Source organism: Natator depressus, chromosome 20 (assembly GCF_965152275.1).
Source record: "Natator depressus isolate rNatDep1 chromosome 20, rNatDep2.hap1, whole genome shotgun sequence".
NCBI classification, from domain to species: domain Eukaryota; kingdom Metazoa; phylum Chordata; order Testudines; family Cheloniidae; genus Natator; species Natator depressus.
The window spans coordinates 8143733-8163469 of NC_134253.1; the positions used below are offsets into that span (position 1 = coordinate 8143733).

At 53.5% G+C, this 19737-nt stretch overlaps 1 protein-coding gene across 2 annotated transcripts; it reads left to right on the top strand.

Annotated features, from left to right (window-relative positions):
• The first annotated feature begins 3850 nt into the window (after positions 1–3850).
• Positions 3851–17807, top strand: LOC141975215 (perlucin-like protein). Of its 2 annotated transcripts, none has more exons than XM_074935487.1 (6): positions 3851–3985; positions 7068–7181; positions 10760–10885; positions 12552–12697; positions 13552–13658; positions 17395–17807. In XM_074935487.1, exons 1-6 carry the CDS (start codon positions 3904–3906, stop codon positions 17540–17542), a joined length of 723 nt encoding a protein of 240 aa, XP_074791588.1. In that variant the 5' UTR covers positions 3851–3903; the 3' UTR covers positions 17543–17807. The 2 variants fall into 2 exon arrangements, with proteins under 2 accessions (XP_074791588.1, XP_074791590.1); XM_074935489.1 differs by having other exon boundaries at positions 17595–17656.
• Positions 17808–19737: the final 1930 nt, after the last annotated feature.

Here is a 19737-nt window from a genome sequence, read left to right on the forward strand (position 1 = left end):
CCCCAACATTCCTTCCTGGCCACAGGTTAGCCATGTGCTTCTCACTTCTCACAAGGCATTTCCTGTGCTTGGTTTTCCGTGGCCCAAATAAAGCCTGTGAAATCTTGAAAGGGGCTGCAGGGAATGGGGGGTTGGAGAGCGAGCCCACCCATGTTGGTGGTTCCTGTCCCGTGCAGCTGGCCCTGGTTGTGGGCATTGCAACCTGGCACCACTCAGGTATGGTACACCTGCCAATCTTATGTGGAGAAGGAGGGGCAGCTGGGGCAGACCTCAGTGGTGCTGTGACCTTGTGCACCAGGTTGTAACACCTGCAGTGGGGAGCTGGGCCCAACCCAGTGGGAATCATAGAATATCAGGGTTGGAAGGGACCTCAGGAGGTCATCTAGTCCAACCCCCTGCTCAAAGCAGGACCAATCCCCAATTAAATCATCCCAGCCAGAGCTTTGTCAAGCCTGACCTTAAAAACTTCTAAGGAAGGAGATTCTACTACCTCCCTAGGTAACGCATTCCAGTGTTTCACCACCCTCCTAGTGAAAAAGTTTTTCCTAATATCCAACCTAAACCTCCCCCACTGCAACTTGAGACCATTACTCCTTGTCCTGTCATCTTCTACCACTGAGAATAGTTTAGAACCATCCTCTTTGGAACCACCTCTCAGGTAGTTGAAAGCAGCTATCAAATCCCCCCTCATTCTTCTCTTCTGTAGACTAAACAATCCCAGTTCCCTCAGCTTCTCCTCATAAGTCATGTGTTCCAGACCCCTAATCATTTTTGTTGCCCTTCGCTGGACTCTCTCCAATTTATCCACAGGGACAGGAACTGCTGCTGAAGTGAGCTCACTCTCCAACACACACACACACCCACCCACCCACACATACCCTGCTCCCCCACCATTTCCAAGAGTTCACAGTCTTTATTTAAATTCACAATTTCTGTGACCACAGTGACACTGGCAGGCCAGATGCCAGCTCTTGCCTGGGCTGCAGGCATTAGCTAAGAACTGACAAATTTGTAGCAGGAAACCAGACCAGGTCACCTGCATGTTAGTTTTGCTTAAAATAGAGATTGGTCTAATAAGAATGTGTTCAGTGTTTAGACTCTGTGAAATGCTTGTAAGTTGTGTCGTCATTAATCTCACTGGCAATGTTTATGTTGCATGTTATAATTGTGACAGGGTTGGGCCAGATGGCTATAGGAGAGTAATAGAAGACAGATATATTAGCCCCAGGTTAAGTAGGTCCCTTTTTCCTGGGTAAGGTAACAGGGAAGGTTCCAGAACAATCAGGAACCTTCTGGAGACAATTAAGACAGACAGGCTGATTAGAACACCTGCAGCCAATCAAGAAGCTGCTAGAATCAATTAAGGCAGGCTAACCAGGGGACCTGGGTTTCAAAAGGAGCTCATGTCAGTTTGTGGTGTGCGCGTGAGGAGCTGGATCAAGAGGTGCTAGGAGCTGAGAGTGAGAATGCATACTGTTGCAGGACTGAGGAGTACAAGCATTATCAGACACCAGGAGGAAGGTCCTATAGTGAGAATAAAGAAGGGGGTGGGAGGAGGCCATGGGGAAGTAGCCCAGGGAGTTGTAGCTGTCGCACAGCGGTTCCAGGAGGCTCTCTAGACAGCTGCCTTCCACAGGGCCCTGGGCTGGAACCTGGAGTAGAGGGCGGGCCCGGGTTCCCCCCAAAACTCCTGGTCAGACACAGGAGGAGTTGACCTGGACTGTGGGTTCACGAAAATGGCCAAACTGAGGGCTGCCATGAAGCTCCAAGGCGAGCAAATCCGCCAATAAGCGCAAGTCCCACCAAGGTAGAGGAGGAACTTTGTCACATAAGGAAAGATTACAGTGTTTGCACTCTAACTGGAAACCCTCACAGTGAGAAGAGAAGCATTACCAAGTAAGTGTGAAATATTAGTTTGTTACACAAGGTGTCATTTCCTGGCCAGCACAAGAAGGCTCATGGACCCCAGACAAACCACTGTGGAACATCAGAGGACAAAAAGACTTCTCCCCCTCCCCCCAAGTGCACATGAACTTGTCCCATCATCTTGGATGCTGAGGGGAGGGGAATAAAAATCCCTGACAAGAAGAAACCACACCTTTTTGGCTGTTTGAACTCTGAAGGGCCAGAGACTTGAAACTGAAGCCAGGGATCCCCAGGGGCTGCCCCTAGGGCTGCCCTGAAAGATGCTTTGAATTGGCAGATCATGACAACTCTCAGGTTTCAGAGTGGTAGCCATGTAAGTCTGTATCCGCAAAAACAACAAGGAGTCCTTAAGGCACCTTAGAGACTAACAAATTTGTTTGGGCATAAGCACTCTGTCAGTCTCAGGAGTTAGATGGTAACTCATTGGTTGTACATGTTCGCTTGCTTTAACTTGTAAATGACACTCTTATTGCTTTTTCCTAGTTAATAAACCTTTAGCTAGTTTATTACAGGATTGGCTAAAGGCATCGTCTTTGGTATAAGATTTAGGGTACCAATTGATCTGGGGTAGGTGACAGGTCTCTTGGGACTGGAAGCAACCTGAATGTTGTGTCATTTTTGGTGTAAGTGACCATTTATCACTAAGTCCAGTTTGTCTGGGTGGCATGATAGACTCCAGAGTTAAGGGGACTGCCTGACTCCATGGTAAGGCTGGTATAGTGATCCAGGAGTTCACGGTTGTTACTGACTTGGTGAAAGCTAATTAGAGACCACACCAGCACTTTGGGGGGGGGGGTCTGCCCTATTTATGACAGTCTGAGGTGGGTGCTCCTGGTCATGAGCCACTGCAGACAGCCTGACAATCACCTTCACCTCTGTGCCAAAATTGGAGCCTGAATAATAAACAATAGCAAGGAGTGTTCAAAGGCGAGGAAGAGAAAACCCTGCATTTCATTTTATCTCAGTCCCTCTCTGCAGCCCCAGACACTTCCCCAATGGCTGAAAGTCACAGCAACTCACCACAAACAATGGAAACGGAATAGGCGCCCTGTCCGCCCCAGCACATGCTATCTTCACACCCCACTCACATCGACCCCACATCACCAGCCCCTGCCTGCCCAAATACCTGGGGAAATGCTGGGGTGGAGGACACGCCGTGCTCTGCAGGGCACACTCTGCTCCTGGGATCAGTCTGCCCCTTCACAGAGAGGCAGGCTGGCCTAGTGTGTATGGCAATAGGAGTTCAATTCCCAGCTTTGCTGCATTGTGACTAGGGACCAGTCACTTTATCTGTCTGGTCTCCAGCTCCCACCTGAAGGAGGAATAATAATCTACCCTGTGTGCAGCTCTGGCACAATGGGGCCCTGATCTTGAGGGAGCTGTGTGAAGTGGCCGGTACAATTGGGGCTCTGAGCTCGGTGGGGGTTTGGGCAGCACCTGGCACAATTCTGATCTCAGTATAGGCCCTAGACGCTACTGTAATAATACAATGTAGGGAAAAACATTGGGAGGCAAACTTGGAAAGCTGCCTATAGGACTCCCCCCATAAAATGTCTGTGACATTCTATTGTATCCCCCCTATTTTGAGAAGCGCTGTTTGCTTTCTCTGCCCTGCCCTCAACGGCGGGGTCCCTTTGGGGGAATGTTGGATTGCTCCGGACCAGCCCCCTCCAAGCACTGGTGATCTCGGAGCCTCACCTGCTCACCTGGCTGAGAACAATTCCCCCTTCCTCCTGCTAGAAGGGAGTGTCTCCTCTACGGGACCCCAGTGTTAGTCAATGGCTCCCCCCATCAACCGGCTGACATTTTAAAGGGCTCAAGCTGTGCCCATGGCAGGGAAGGGGTTAACTGTGGGTGTCTTCAGCACTTGTGGTTTGTGAACGAGAAGAAGAGGCTGTGGTGTGTTGCAAGCCCTGGTGCTGCACTCGGTCTGGGGTGGAGACGCTGCCGCCCCGCAGGAAGCTGCTTCACAGTGCGATGCAAACAGCGGCCGGTTACCAGAACGATGCCATAGAGCTGTTGCAGACCAAAAGAGCCAAGATGCCACACGGGAGGCCAGGTAAACACGGGGGGGACGTGGGGACTGAACTTTTAGCTCATCCCTCTAAGGCAGCAGTTCTCAAACCCCGTTTTAATGGGGTCGCCAGGGCCAGCATTAGACTCGCTGGGGTCTGGGGCTGAAGCCGAAACTTGAGAGCTTTAGCCTGGGGCAGCTGAACTCAGGCTCCTGCCCCCACCCAGGATCATGGAGGAATTTTTGTTATCAGAAGAGGGTCACAGTGAAGTGAAGTTTGAGAACCGCTGCTCTAAGATGGTACAGAGAATCCTCTCCTTAGATGCCTGCCTGGTGGGTCTTGCTCACAGTCACACTGATTGCCTGCTTTGGGGTTGGGGAGGAATGTTCTCCCAGGTCAGAGTGGCAGGGACCCTGGAGTTTCTGGGAATTTCCCCCCTTCCTCTGCAGCATGGGGAGCGGATCGCCAGCTGGGATCATCTGGGCATGTCTCACTCCTCCCAGAATCACAGAAATGTGAGTCTGGAAGGGACCGCAAGACATCAGCCCCCTGCACTGAGGCATGACCAAGTAAACCCCTAGACCATCCCTGACAGGCGTTTGTCCAACCTGTTCCTAGAAACCTCCAGACGGGGATTGCACAAACCCTCAGTAACCTATTCCAGTGTGGCGCTACCCTTACAGCTCGAAAGATTTTTCAGATATCTAATCTAAATCCCCCTGGCCTCAGATTAAGCGGATTACTTCTTGTCCTACCTCAAGTGGGCATGGAAAACAATGGATCATCGTCCTCCCTACAACAGCCCTTAGCAGGTCCTCCTTCAGCCTTCTTTTGGCAAGACTAACCCCACCCAGGTTCTTCACCTTTCTGCACAGGCCGGGTTTTCTAACCCTTCGATCGCTTGTTTTGCTCGTCTCTGGACTCTCTCCAATTTGCCCACAGCTTTCTTAAAGCGCGGTGACCAGAACTGGACACCATACTCCAGCTGAGGCCTCATCCGTGGTGATTATAGCAGGACAATTACCCCCAAGTGTCTTACGTATGCGTAGAGGGGGAATCTAGGGATAGATAGATGGGCGTATTGGAATAGATAGCTATGTAACCCTCCTGCCAGGTGGAGTCAGCGGCAAGTAGGGCCAGGTTCAATACTTAGGCGGTTCCTTGTAACAGAACAGAACCAGCTCCAGCCCCAACTCAGTAATCTGGGAAAACCAAACACGACCACTGAGCACCATGAAGAGTCAATACTTCCCCATTCACAAGCACTGAGTCTGTGTATAGCGAAAGAGAACTTTTATTAAAAGAGAACGGGAACCAAGCATTAGTTTGCGGAAACACCACAACCCCATTCAAAAGCATGTAACAATAAGCAAACACGACCCCACAGCACGATGGGCTGTGTCCTTTGCCTCAGTTTCCCACCTTGGGGTGGGAAAGTCCAGCGAATTAATGTCCCTTTACCACATCATTCCCCGCTCTGTCCACTGTACCCCACTCACAGGTGGCTGTCCTTGGTTAGCAAAGAAGGAGAGTTCAGAGGTGTGTTCAGAGGGGGTCACTTCCCACCCCAGAAAGGGTGGGGGGGAATCAAGCAATGTCTCTGTGCTTGCTATGAGCCTCCGCAACTAGATGTCGGCTGCTGCTTCCTCTGCTTTTCTCTGCTGCTGCTGGTCGGCACTGCCACTGCTCTGACTTCATGGGCTGAGGTCACACGGCTTAACCCAGGGCCTTAGTGATTTCAGCTCTTACTGGTCTCTCCGGCTGTACAGCCTCTGCCTTGTCTTTCGTGTCACCACAGTCCTTACACCACCTACAATGGCTTGTCTACTCCGGCACTTTTGTCAGTGTGACGTGTATCGCTCGGGGCGTGTAAAAACCACCCCCCCGAGTGCTGTGAGTTACACGGACAGAAGCGCCGGCGTGGACAGCGCTATGTCGGCGGAGATGCTCTCCCACCCTCATGGCTGTCGCCGCTGGTGGAAGCGGTTTTACCAGGCCGGTGGAAGAGCTCTCTCTCACCAGCACAGAGCAACTGCACAAGCAATCTTACAGCGGCACACCTGCATCGGCACAGCTGGGCTGCTGTAAGCTCACTAGTGTAGACATGGCCTAAGGCATAGCCCCTAGAGCTACGAACAGTCAGTTCCTGTTACCCCTGAACAGAGAAACCAGGCCTCTCTCCTGAAGCTAATTAGTTGTCTCTAAACCCTACAGAGTGCACAGCCAACTAGCATCTAGCACCCTCCTTTAGCCACACCTCCCGCCCCAAAAGCCACTCCCACCCTTGCTCTCCTTCCCAGGGCTTTGGCAGCCCTACCAAATGAGGTTCAGATTAGGGTGGCGCCTCACAGGCCAGATTAAGTACAGTTCTGCTGCCCTTTCTTCATACACTAAGGAAAAAAATATTTCATGACCCCTGCACTCGATAGTAAAGTGAATTGTAACCCAACACTAGCCAAAAGTGATCATTTTGGTAAAGCACTCGGTCATGCTACGCACCTGGAGACGCAAACACAGGCTGTTCCTGAAGGCTTTTCCCCCAGCTCATCTCTAGATGTCAGTGGAGGGCTCGTTCAGACCCTGCTTACAGATAGATAGATATATAGAGTGTATCGGGATGGATAGATATAAGGAGGTGTATAGGGATAGATAGATAGATCAATACGTGGTTTATCCAACTAAAATTACAAGCTCCAGACAGCGGGGGTTGTGCAGGGGAGGGTAAGTGAATCCTTAGAGAGCAAATTTTCAGCCCTGAGAACACGGATTTTGCCCAGTGACTCCCATAAACATCCTGGCAGCTGTAGACATTCTCACAGCCCAGACCAGGAATCAGCGATTGTGAACAGCTTTGATTGCCTTCGATTGGAAGCTCTGTGGGGCAGGGACCTGGGTCTGTGCAGTGCCTGGTGCAATGGGGTCCTAAACCATAGCTGTGGCTCCAGCGCGTCTGCAAGACAGATAAATAATAATAACAATGACAATCAACGCCAAAGCTGGGCTGGGAAGTGACTGGACCCAGCATCCAGGCCTGGGGAGGAGTCTGGGTTTTACATGCTTTGTGATCCAGAATAGACAATAAAACAGGTACATGGCTGTTCTAGAAAACCCTCTTTCTGCCCCTAGATTCGATGGGCAGTTTTGACGACAACTACGAGAGGGATTATGAGAACGTCGATCCCAGTCAGCCACCACCCCAGCCTCAGATACAGCCGCAGTGGCAAGCAAAGGCAGAGCCAGGTGGGTGACTCACTTGAGCTGCATCTCACAGAGCATGGGAGGTCTGTGGGCCACGGAATTGATAGGTCAGCACAACTGGGCTTGATGTCTGGGTTTGGCAAAGGGAAAAGCATTAATGTGAGGCTACAGATGGAAATGAAGAGCAATTGGCTCAGGCTCTCTGCAGACTCAGGCAGCCTCTCTGCATCAGTCACACCTGGGTCATGTGTCCAGTGTTATCTCCACTGCCAAAGGGGATTTGTTCAAAGGCAGTATGAGCAGTTGGATGCCCATCTCCCACTGCCTCCCCACCAATGGGAATTAGGTGCCCAGTTCCCACTTGTGCCTTTGAAAATCTCCCCAGTGCTTTTATTTTTAAATGAAAGTTGAGATTTTTGGAGCATGATGCAGCTGGGCCAAATCCTGCAGCCACTTCCATGGGTGCAGAATACCAAGGGCTGTGGCCTAGACACAGCTGCTAAAGCACAGTGGAGATGCTCAGGCTTGCAAAAGGTGAGTTTAGCGGGGCTCCTGACTGGGCTGGACACAAATTATCCTTGTTCCAGGGAAATGATCCCATTAGAACACCAAGGAGTCCGGTGGCTGAAGAAGTGGTTTTTTGACCCATGAAAGCTTATGCCCAAATAAATCTGTTAGTCTTTAAGGTGCCACCGGACTCCTTGTTGTTTTTGTGGATACAGACTAACACAGTTACCCCCTGATACTTGATCCCATTAGAACAACTATCTTCAGAAGAAGACTGAAACCCAGCCCCCCACAGCAGTGCTGCCCTGCATGGTGCTGGCATGTGTTCTCCCCAGCCCTCGGGCAAGTGCTGGCTCGGTGTCTCATGCTTGGGTGAGCAAATGGGGCATTTGCAGGAATTACAATGACGGCCCCCGCCCCAAGCCCCCTCCTTGGGCAAACAACCCAATGCACGCTCAGTGCTGTGGCGGCGGGTGTCAATGTATGGATTGCAGAGGCAGAGAGAGAGATCTCCCCGGAGGCCCTCAGCCCTTTGCCAGGTTAACTCCCAGCTCGACGATAGTGTTTTTCATCAGTGGATCTCCAAGCGCTTTACAAATGAGACCAGTAGCATTACTGGGCCCTTAGTTGTGACTTAGCTGGTGACTCCTGCCTCTTTCCCCGCCGCTGCGGCGGGGCGAATGCTGCCGGTGTGCCAGCCCCAGGGTCTGTCCCCTGTCAGGAATCCACTAAGTGGCATCATTTTCAGTTGCAGCTACAAAGGTAAGAAATAGCAATGCTGGAGCCTTAAACGGCAGCTGTCAGCAGTGAGAGAGAGCCGGGCACATGGGCAGGCAGGGACCAAAGGCAGGAGAAAGGGAACCGCTGCCCTGGCATGGCAGGGGGGAAATAGGAAGCACAGAGAGCCCCTGGCACGGAGCAGAATGGGGGACTTTGGTATGGGGGGCACACAGAGTCCCTGGCAGGTGGAGAAATGGGGGACCTTGGTATGGAGGAGGGAGAATGGGGGGAAATGGGTGACTCTGGCATGGGGGGGGTGGAATGGGGGGCACACAGAGCCCCTGGCATGGGGGGAAATAGGGGACCCTGGTTGGGGGGAGGGGAAATGGGGGGGCACACAGAGCCCCTGGCAGGAGGAGAAGTGGGGGACCCTGGTTTGGGGGATAGAATGGGGGCACACAGAGCCCCTGGCATGGGGGGAAATGGAAGACCCTGGTTTGGGGGGAGGGGAAATGGGGGGCACACAGAGTTCATGGCAGGGGGGGAAATGGGGGACTCTGGTATGGGGGAGGGTGGACAGGGGCACACAGAGCCCCTGGCATGGGGGGAAATGGGGGACCCTGGTTGGGGGAGGGGAGATAGTGGGCATCCAGAACACCTGGTGTGGGGCAGGGGGTGGGCAGTTGCTGGGGGATGGGAGGATGGCACACAGGGAGCCCTGGTGGGTCCCATGTGCTCCATACAGAAGCTACCACACCCAGGCCCCCTGGTTCCAGGAAACCCGCCCAGCTTTGTGGATGAGCTGACGTTGGCATCGGGCACTGCCATCGGCCTGGCACCGTCAACGTGGGAGAGCTGCCCCGACTTGACTGACAGCTGGCACAGGCCCCCGAGGCAGTGTCTCCTCTAGGAAAACTCCTGCTAACTAAGAGAGGGGGCGTCCCTGTGGAGACAGGGCAGCTTGGAGCTTCCATCAATTAGCAGGTTGAGGTGAACCCCCGGCTCCCGCGGTTGTTACTTCGACTCACTGACCCATGGGAAAGCTCCAGGCTGCCTTCTCTCCACTGGGGGCTTGTCTACGCTTCAGAGCCTGTGGAGGAGCCTGGGCCGGCCATCTGGAGGTGTTCTTGGGCCAGCGTAGGTATATCATCTCCCAAAATGACAGTAGCACGCCCACAGGAGCACTCTTCTTTTCACGTGGTTGTGTCTACACTGGGAGGTTTGCTGGCACCGCTGTGTCGGTGTGAGAGTGCGTGTGATTTTTGCACACTCCCAGCCGACATAGCTAAGCCAGTGACGCTTTGCAGGGTAGACCAGGTCTCGGGCGTTACCCGTTCTTGCTGTCACAAGATAAGAACACTCCCTTTTTTTCCTAGCGAAGACAAAGGTGGATGCTCTGATTTTTGGTTTATTTGGGTTTTTCAACCCTGCTCCTAATCAATTGAAACTAACTGAAGAAAGTGGCTGTTAAGCTAAAATAAGTGTGTCTACACTGGTTTGATTAAACCAGTTTAAATTCACATCTCTGCCGAAACTGGTGTGCCTTTTTTGTGCAGATGAGCCCTTTAATCTGCTTAAGATACTGTAAGATCCTCTTGAATTGATTCAAACATGTCTACACTAGGGACTTGTCTGCAACCAAGTTGCACCAGTTTCGTTTTAATTGCTTTACAAACTGAGTTAGTGCAAATCAGTGATTTAGTGGACACTGTGAAATCGGTGCCGATAGCTGGTGTTAAGCCGATTTAAGAGTGTTCACACACAAAGCAGCCCCAGTTTAAATAAACGGGAGTGAAATTGCATCTTCAGTTAAACCAGGGAAAGTTTTTTGCATAGACCAGACCCTGGTGAGTCACACCAGTTTAACGCACTCACTTATGTGGACAAGGCCTTGAAGAGCTGGATTCTCAAAAGTGCTGAGTCCCCGCAGTGCCCATGGACCCCAGCAGGAGTGGAGAGTTGTCAGTGCTTGCAAGGATTGGGACCTTGGGGAGGCAAACAAGCCCAAACGCCATGGTGATGGGCTCGGGGTCCTGTGGGGACAAAGAAGGCTCTGTTCTCTCCTCTTTACAGTGCACACCCCAGAGTGCACTCCCTGGGGTTGTGGGGAGCACCCACTAGACCCTGCTCCTCTCTTACAGCAGGCAGTAGAACCCAGGAGCCCTAGCTCCCAGACCCGTCTGCCACTCCCCTCCCCTCCCTGAGCTGGGGATAGAACCCAGGAGTCCTAACTCCCAGCCCCTTCCCCCACGTTTTAACCACTGGACCCCTCTCCCACCATCTTGCACATGTAGGTCGTTCTCCTGCCCGCGGCTGGTGGCATGGGTAGAGATTACACCAGCTGTTCTTCCGCTGACTCGTGCTCTAGCCGCTGATGTCGCTGTTCTTTGCAGCTGTCTCCACCCTGAAGGCAAAGGAGCAGAGAGGCTGTGGGAGAAAGTCCTTGGGCATCCTCTACGCCCTGGTGGGGATGTCTCTGCTGCTGTCGACAGCCGCCTTCTTGCTCATGCTCCTGAAATGTAAGTGCTGGTCCCGGGCCTGCTGCCTGGTGTGTCTGGATGGAGGCTTCAGGCAGACAGTCCTGCACCAAGGAGGGGCGGGGAGGTGACAGCAGAACCTGCCGCATACTAATGCTGCATGCACGCAACCTGCAGGGGGAGGATCAGTGGCCTTGAGATGGACCCAAAGCGGGATCTAGATCCAGATCCAGATCAGAACTTTCACATAGTCTGGGCACGTTCAGCCCTGAAGAGGCTTTAGATGGGGGCTGATTTGTTTTGTCCTTGAATGCATCACTGTCCCAGCACCTATGCTACATAGAGGATAACAGCCTATTACTGCCACCAGCTGAGGGAGCCGCTCCTTTACCTCACACGGCCGGAGCTGGGTGCTCATGGTACCAGGTTCAATCTCAGCTGTAGAAGTGACTGTCCCACAAACTTGGGATGTTCCTTTCCCCCTCAAATCTTTCTCGTGACTGAGCTGAGCTGTAGGTGCTGGATCCTGGGTGCGAGTCAGGGTGACTAAGGCTTCCTGTAGTGGTGGCTTTGCTCTGGCCGAGCTTGTTTCTCACAGTGACAATTTCTTGTTTATCTCTTTACTTGGGATCCTGATTTCTCAAGATTTGACTGATGCAAAACAGGAACAAACGTGTCCAGGCAACTATCTGGGACGCGGGGGGGAGGCGAGTGGCGGGGGCGGGGTTGTGTGTCTCAGACCAGGGCTCTGGGATCATAGCCCACAGCACGAACGCTCCTCCCCCGAGCAGAACTACAGGCTCCTTAGGGGCCGAACGGGTGCCGCAGGAGATGGGAGTGGGGGGGCTGGTGGAGAGGACTCAGGGCTCTGCTCTAACCTGGAGGGGAGCCCAGCGGGTTGGGAACTTTTGGACAAAACCTTTTTTCCCAGGAAAACGGTGATTCATCAAAGCCGAAGCTTTTCACAGAAACGGGTCAGATTTGACTAACCGTTCCACGGGAAGGTCTGTCAGGGCCGCGGTGGAAGCTCTGGTCAGAAGCAGCTAAAGGAAGTCCCACCCCATTCTGGGCATAGCCTGGGGCACGCAGCTGGGATGTGGGAGACCAAACCAGGCACAGCAGGGACACGGAGCTGGGTCTTTTACCACCCTGGCGAGTGCCCAAGCCAGGGGGCTCTAGGGTCAGTCACTCATGTGCATATGCACACTCTTTCTCCCCTCCCCCAGAGAATGCCTCTATAGCTGGGCGTTCAGGGCATGTGCCAGGGTTGGGGGGGATTGAGGTTCAAGTCCCTGCATTACCTGAGTCAGAGGCTTGGCCCTGGCTTTCCCATGCCCCTGGTTGGTGCCCTCTTCACTGGGCCATTGGTTATTCTGGGCCAGTCTTAGCTTCATTTTGCAATGGAATGAAAACAAATGTCAAAACCTTCCGTTCAGTTCAGCCCGTTTCTTGCCGGCCCTGGCATGGAGGCAGCGCAGTCGGCTGTGTCCAGACAGGAGTTAGGAATCGCCCAGCTGGTGACCGTGGGTAGTGTGGGCTGGGAGCTGCATAACCACACGGTCTGTTCTTGTTCCGCAGCCTCCTGGGCTGGGAGCGAGCAACCGGCTGGGATACTCGCTGGGGCTGGCCTGGGCTGGGATGCAGGATGAGCGGGATGTTACCAGCATGGATCTGTGGGCCCTGGGGTGAACTGCAGCCTGTGTTGCAGGGATCCCGTGCTGCCCGTATGGCTGGGAGGAGTTCCAGAAGAAATGCTACTTCTTCTCCTCGGACAAGGAGACCTGGGATATGGCCAAGAACTTGTGCAGCAGCCACAGTGCAGAGCTAGCTGTCATCGGCAACCAGTGGGAGCAGGTAGGTCCCCATACTCCTGCCCCCGGGGAGAGGCAGAACTGGGTGCAGTGCTGGGCCACCTGCCTGGGATCTCTCCTCCCAGGCCGAAACTGCTGCTGTTATCCCAGCCTGCTGGGCCCATGCTTCGCAGCCTCTGAATCCAGCCCAGCATGCCCTAGGGGGAGGAGGGCAGCTGCATTGCTTGACCCTGGGTCCTGTGCTGTGAGGACATTGCAGGGACCCTACTTCCCTGCCCCAAGCCCCCTGGGCACAGCAGATGCTGCAGCCAAGCACCAGAGAAATCAGCAAAGGCTTGCTCTAGGGATTTCTGTCACAAAGCTCCACCAGCCCCTGCCCGTTGCAAGCCCCCTCATCCCTCCCACAGCTCCTGCAATCCCAGAAGAGACATGACCCCACTCGCAGGCCCCTCACCCAACCACCCCTGCTGATGTGGCCCCCAGTGGGGATTGCCCTGCAGCCCCCAGCTCTTGCGATCAGCTCTGCAGGGTGTGTGTGGTCGGAACCGATAGGCATAGGTGCACCTTGTTACCCGGAGACACTGACGGGATCCAGGCAAAGCCCTGTGACCAGATCCTGCTCTTGTTTACACCAGTGTAAATCCATATTCCCATAACCCCGCTCCACCTCACAGCCCCTTCCCGGTAGCAATGACTTCTCGCTTCCGCCCCTGCTCCTGCCTTGCCGTCCGGTCTGTGTGCCTGCAGGTGGGGTAGGCGGTTTCAGCACAACACCTGGACAAGGCAGGTGATGGAGGGCTGGGCAGGCCCCGTGGGATGCGGGCCCCTGGTGGTTTGCAGAACACCAGGTAGGAGACAAATAGCTGCTGTTTGTGCTTCTCTCCCATCCCCCCTTAGGCCTTCCTGACAGTGGGGATCAATTCCGTTCACCACTGGATCGGCCTGAGCAACAAAGGCCCAGAAGCAAACTGGACGTGGGTGGATGGCTCACCGGTATCATATACGTGAGTAAGGCCATGTCTACACTACAAAGTTAAGTCCACTTATGTTAGTCTCTGTACCGCCACCAGCAATTACTGTGGTTTATCATATTCACCCTGCCCTCCTGTCAGTGGTGTGAGTCCTCATCAGGGGCAGTGCCAGGGGCTGAGAGCCTGGGAGGCAGCTGGCTCCAGCTGTGGGGACTCCAGCTGGGAGGGAGCTCACAGCCCGGCCTCTGAGCACTGGGCAGCGAGGCTCCAGCTGTCAGCACTGCTGGGGCTCACAGCCCGAACACCCCCGCCCCGATCCATTTCAAAACAAGGACCCTACCAGCCGTGAAATTGACATTCTTGTCAATTTCACGGCTCCAGCAGTCAGCCAGGCTGACAGCCAACAGGCATGCAAGTAAAGGGGGAGGGATAGCTCAGTGGTTTGAGGAGGGATAGCTCTGTGGTTTGTGAGTTCAATCCCTGAGGCGGCCAGTTAGGGACCTGGGGCAAAAATTGGGGATTGGTCCTGCTTTGAGCAGGGGGTTGGACTAGATGATCTCCTGAGGTCCCTTCCAACCCTGAGATTCTATGATAAAGCAGTGTCTATACAGACACTGCAACGCTCGGGCTATGTTGACCTAAGCCTTATGCCTCTCGTTGAGGTGGATTTACGAAGTCGGCGTAGCAGGTGAGTTACAGCGGTGGGAGGGACACTGTAGTGTGACACTTACATAGTTCGGTCAACATAAGCTACCTCACATTGACTTCACTTTTACTCCTGGGGGAGCTCTGCACCAAAAAATTAAACTCTGTGCCAAAAAATTTACAATTCTGCACACAATATACTAAAATAACACAATAGAATCACACCAGTTACAATTATTTTGGTAATTTATTTCAAAATACCAGTTAGCAAGTATGTCTGTAGGAATACATGCAAAAAAAAAGATTCAGGAAATGGTTGGGGTTTTTGTTTTTTTTTTGACAACTAGATTCCTTACTAGGTATAGTAATACAGAAAGTTGAGTAGTTCATTTAAACTACAATACAGAACTGTATTTCCGCATCTCTCAGAAGCAGTGCAAAGGCTTGGGGGAGTCAGGGGTAATGGAGGAGCTGAAGGAGAGGGAAGGAGCCCAGGAGTGAACCTGGAATTTTTTTGGGTGTGGGTGGGGGAAGTTTCTTTTGGGGCTGGGGGAATTGTTGGGGAGCCTCCCCCATGCAGATCCTGGCTGACCCCGAGCCTCTCCCATTCAGTCAGGCATATCTGGCCCCGTCCCTGTGTGTCACTGCATCCCCTGTCCCCATGTGGCCCTGGAGCCCTCCTACCCCCAGTCCCCATGTGGCCCAGAGCCCCCCTCTTGTTCAGCCCCTGGATCAATGCTGTCACTCCACTAGCTCCTGAGCCCGCACCCCAGTCTGTCCCCCTCACTATCCCTTCTGAACCCCAGTCTATGGCCCCCTGGCAGCACCGTGTGCCCCACTGTGCCTCCTAACCTGGCTGCACTGGTAGGTTGCTGTAACGAACGCAACCAGCTGCTAGCTGTTACTGCCGGTCAGCCAGTCGTTCTGGTGGGCAACAGTCGGAACTTCAGCACTTCTTGGGCAGAATGTATTTTCTGTGGGGGAAAAAAATTCTGCACCAGACATGAATTCTGTGCATGTGCAGCAACGCAGAATTGCCCCAGGAGTAAACTTGGTAGTGTAGACATGCCCTAGCATTTACTGTCCTCTGCCTGCTTTCATCTGTCTCCTCACCCTGCTCCCAAATCCAGCAGGGACCTGTACACTACACCTCACTCACCCCCTCCCCTGGAGTGGGGAAGATGGCTGGCCTCCTCCCACAAAGCACAGTCTGGCCCCTCGGGCTGGTGAGTCCCGGGGTCAGGACTATGGGGAGAAGGGAATAGCCAACTGACTTCAGGCTGGCATGGCTGGGGACGAGCATTGTTACATGGCCTAGAGCCAGCAGGGGAGTCAATGGGGCAGGTTGAAAATTTTCCGCTGAACGGTTCTTTGATGAGAAATCGGGATTTTGATTCAACATTTTTTGCATCGTCTTGCAAAACATCTCGATTTTTTGTTGAAAAATATATGCCCCAAAAGCAAAATATTTTCCTTCAGAAATAGTGCCCTAGTGCCTCATGGGAGTTGTAGTTCAGTTACTGCATGTTCTCCTTTTCCCTTACAGGTCAGCCTCCCCAGCCTGACTATATCTCCCATGATGCTCTGCCTCTCTTCTCCAGAGGGAAGACCAGAGTTCAGTTGCTGTATGTCATCATTCTCCCCCATGAGCCGGGCTCCCAGCAGGATTACATCTCCCATGATGCATCATGGCCAGGGAGTCCCAGGATGCTCCACCTCTCCCCTCCAGAGGGAATACCATAGTGCACTGTGGGAGATGTAGTCCAGCCAGGGAGCCCACCTTATAGAGGAGAATAGGACATGAGGCACCCAAACATGAGCTGATCTCAGCTGTTCTCAGTGGAAGCGGCAGGTGCTCAGCACCAGGAAGTCTGGCTCTAACACACTGCGGTCCTGCAATAAACCTTGGATAGGATCACAGTGGGGAGGATGGGATTAGCACGGGGAGTGGGGAGGAACATGAGCTTTATTCACAGACACTGAACCCTGTGCAGTGCAGTGTAGCTCTGCTCTGAGCTGGTACCCTGAGGTAGCTGCGCTCTGGGGGGCACCGTCCCTCTGAGACCCCAGACCAAGTGGGCTCAGGGGGCAACACTGCAGGTTTCCTCAGGATCAGAGTCAAAAGGGAGCTCATCACTTCTCCCTGATCTTCCCCACTGACCCTGGTGCCTCCACCCCCTTCACCCTGCCTGCCCCCCAAAATTTTGGCCGAATCTAGTCAACGAATTTGTGTCAGATTTTCAAATGGAAAAAAATTCACTCTGCTCTAATGGGAATGGTTGTATGGGAATGTCCAGGGAGAGACAGGCATAAGTTTATGGAGATAGATAGCTAGATAGGTAGATAGATAGGCAGCAGGTATCGAAGGCCAGGGGAGGATAAACCTCCCCTAACCCAGGCAATGGCCCCGCCCATGCTCCATCCTGAGGCCCTGCCCTCTCTCCCCCTCTCCCCTGAAGCCAGCAGGGGCTCAGCTCCTGCTGGTGGTCTGGAACTCGGGGCTTGGGCCGACAGCCAGGGGCTGGGGTGGCCAGGGCGGCTCGGGACAGTCTGGGAGTCGGGCCAGCTGGCACAGCTGGGGCAGGTCAGCCAGGGCTCCTCCAGCCATGGGGGACATGGGGGTGGCTCAGGGTTCTGGTGGGTGAGGCCTCAGCTGGAAGGGGCGGGGCTGTGAGGCTAGCCTCCCTGAAGGGGGGGGTTCACCTGCCACCCATGGATAGATAAAGAGTATGGGTATAGATGGGAGTGTATGGGGCTAGATAGGTAGATTGATAGATGGAAGAGTATGGATGTATGGGATTGGTAGGAGGGTATGGGGATGGCTAGGTAGGGGGGTGGATGAACATGGACAGGTAGGTGTGAATGGGGACAGATAGGCAGATGGAAGTGCATGGGGTGTATAATTAGGGAGTTGTGTGCTGGGATCACTAGGCGGAGTGCCTGGGATGGATGGACAGATGTGTGATATGGGGGTAGACAGAGAGATATTGCAGTCTTCCCTTTCAGCGGTTGTGGTAAGTTGCTCTGTTGGATCATGTGGATCCATGACAGAGAGGTTCCTGACTAGAGCGGATTCCCCAGGAGCTGCTCTAGCCACTGGAAATATTCCCCTTGTTTCTTTCAGATCTTGGTCTTCAGGGATCCCCAGTGTTAATAACACTCATAAAGAGTGCATCCATCTCACAGGGGGTGTCAGAGGCAAGTGGAACCATACAGAGTGTGCGACTCGCTATAACTTTGTTTGTGAAAGATCTGGGACCTTTTGTGTGTAATTTGCACCTTTGAAAACATTTTGCCATTTTGAGGTTTCTTTTCTTTAAGCAGCCAATAAAAGTCAGCAGAGCCCTAGGTGCATTCATGGGCTAGCTCACCTCACTGAACGCGACCGGGCTGTCAGCGCTACTGAGCACGGTGAGATCCATTCTACAGGACTTTCAACTGTCAACCTCCCTCCTAGCTGAGCAAAACCCAATGTCTAACAACATTGTAAGGAGAGTGATCACTTTAGATAAGCTATTACCAGCAGGAGAGTGGGGTGGGGGGAGAGAAAACCTTTTGTAGTGGTAAACACCCATTTTTTCATGCTTTGTGTGTATAAAAAGATCTTCTATACTTTCCACAGTATGTATCCGATGAAGTGAGCTGTAGCTCACGAAAGCTTATGCTCAAATAAATTGGTTAGTCTCTAAGGTGCCCAAGTACTCCTTTTCTTTTTGCGAATACAGATTAACACGGCTGTTACTTTGAAAAATGTCTAGCTGAGAGGCTGCCAGACCTGGGTCCAGCTCAGAGCTCTGCAATTCCTGTGTGACCTGGCAAGGGTCATGTAAGATCCAGGCCAGGTGCTGAGTGCCACTGACTGCCACTAAAGTCAGAAGTGGTCAGCCTCGGGCGCGATGAGACCGACAGTCCCTCTGCTTCTCCCCTCGCTCTCCAGGGTCCCTCGTTCCCACTAGGTTTAGCTCCCAGGGTACGGCACAAATTGGCTGTGCTGGCATTGAAATCTGAAGCCCAAAGAACTCTGCTTCTGAGGTTACGGGGAGTTCTGTGCACTGAGGGCAGGGATCCCCCAGCAGTTCCAGTTTCCTGCAAAAGTATCTGCTGTGTCTCCCTAGCCAGTGCAGAGAACATCTGTGTGCGTCTGGGTTCAGCTCACTGGGCACTCAGAACTCTGCAGAAATCCCTCTTCTGCTCCAGTGAACAGTGCTGTAAGGGCCTGATCCTGGACATGCCCGGCTTCCCCTGCCAGGCCCCGAGTCCCTCCTGCCGGGGTGCCCAGAGCTAGCGGCACTAGACAGGAGGAGGCATTTTGCCATCAGTGAGTCACCCACCTGAAGTCACACAGCAAGTCAGTGGAAGGGTTGGGGAGAGAACCCAGGAATCCAGACACCCAGATCCCCCCCACACCCCACCCTCGCTCTAACTGCTAGGCCTTGTCTACGCTACAAAGTTTTGTCGGCAAAAGTTGTGCTGCTTTAATTAAAATCGCTGTTGCATCTCCACACTATCTTCTTGTGCCAGCAGAGTGCATCCACACTAGCAGCTCTTGCATCAACACAGAGGGCAGTGCACTGTGGGTAGCTATCTCCCAGTGCAGCTGGCCGCAGGGTGCTTTGGGAAAGGTTTGCAGTGCCTCGTGGGGCAGGTACAGCGTCACATGATGCAGGTTTCTCAATCTCATCCTTCCCGGAGTAGACTGTCAGCTGCTTTTTCAAAAGAAGTGTTTGGGGGAGTGATGTGTCTGGGAAGGAGAAGACAGCAGGCTGACCGACCTATCCTGAGGCAGGGGGAATGGGACACCCCTCCCCCCCCGCCCCCCATCAGCCCCTGACTCTGCGCAGCATAGCAGTCTCTCCCCAAGCACAAGTAGCCTGCTCTGCCTGCCTGCCTATGGTTCTGTGATTCCCTCCGAGAGCGGCATCCTGAGCAGCCCGGGGAGCTCTCCGTGCTGCGGACTGTCAAAGCAGCCCAGCGGTTCCCTGCTCCCTGCAGCAGCAGCCTGCCTGTGTTCCTAGTGCAGGGCAGAACAGGAGCATGCCACATGAATGATTTGCTCTTTGTTCCCCAGCAAGCTCAGCTGTCCGATACTTCCCGGAGCTTTGAAAGGGGAGCTTTTGCTGACAGAACTTCGTAGTGTAGACAAGGCCTTAGACCCCACTCCCCTCCCAGCACTGGGGAGAGAACCCAGGAGGCCTGACTCCACTCGAGCACACGCTTCACCTCTACATCATGCTGAGCATGCCGCTGCCACAGCCTGTCTGTCTCTGGCCATTTTCCTGCACCACCCCTGGCATCAGAGAAGGGCAGCGTGTGAGAGAGCCAATACCTGGGGGAAGAATCAAACAGAGGCGCTCTTAGAGGGAATGGCCACACGGTGGCGCCGTTACTCTAGGAGTGGGGCCAAGCTGGGGGGGTCAGAGGCAGCTGCAGAATGTATTTCCAGCTCCACTCCGCAGGGCTACACTTG

Coding starts and splice junctions, on each gene's coding strand:
- LOC141975215 (XM_074935487.1), top strand. CDS start 3,904: ATGCAAACAGCGGCCGGTTACCAGAACGATGCCATAGAGCTGTTGCAG. Junction 3,986..7,067: donor GATGCCACACGGGAGGCCAG/GTAAACACGGGG, acceptor TTCTGCCCCTAG/ATTCGATGGGCAGTTTTGAC. Junction 12,698..13,551: donor TCGGCAACCAGTGGGAGCAG/GTAGGTCCCCAT, acceptor ATCCCCCCTTAG/GCCTTCCTGACAGTGGGGAT.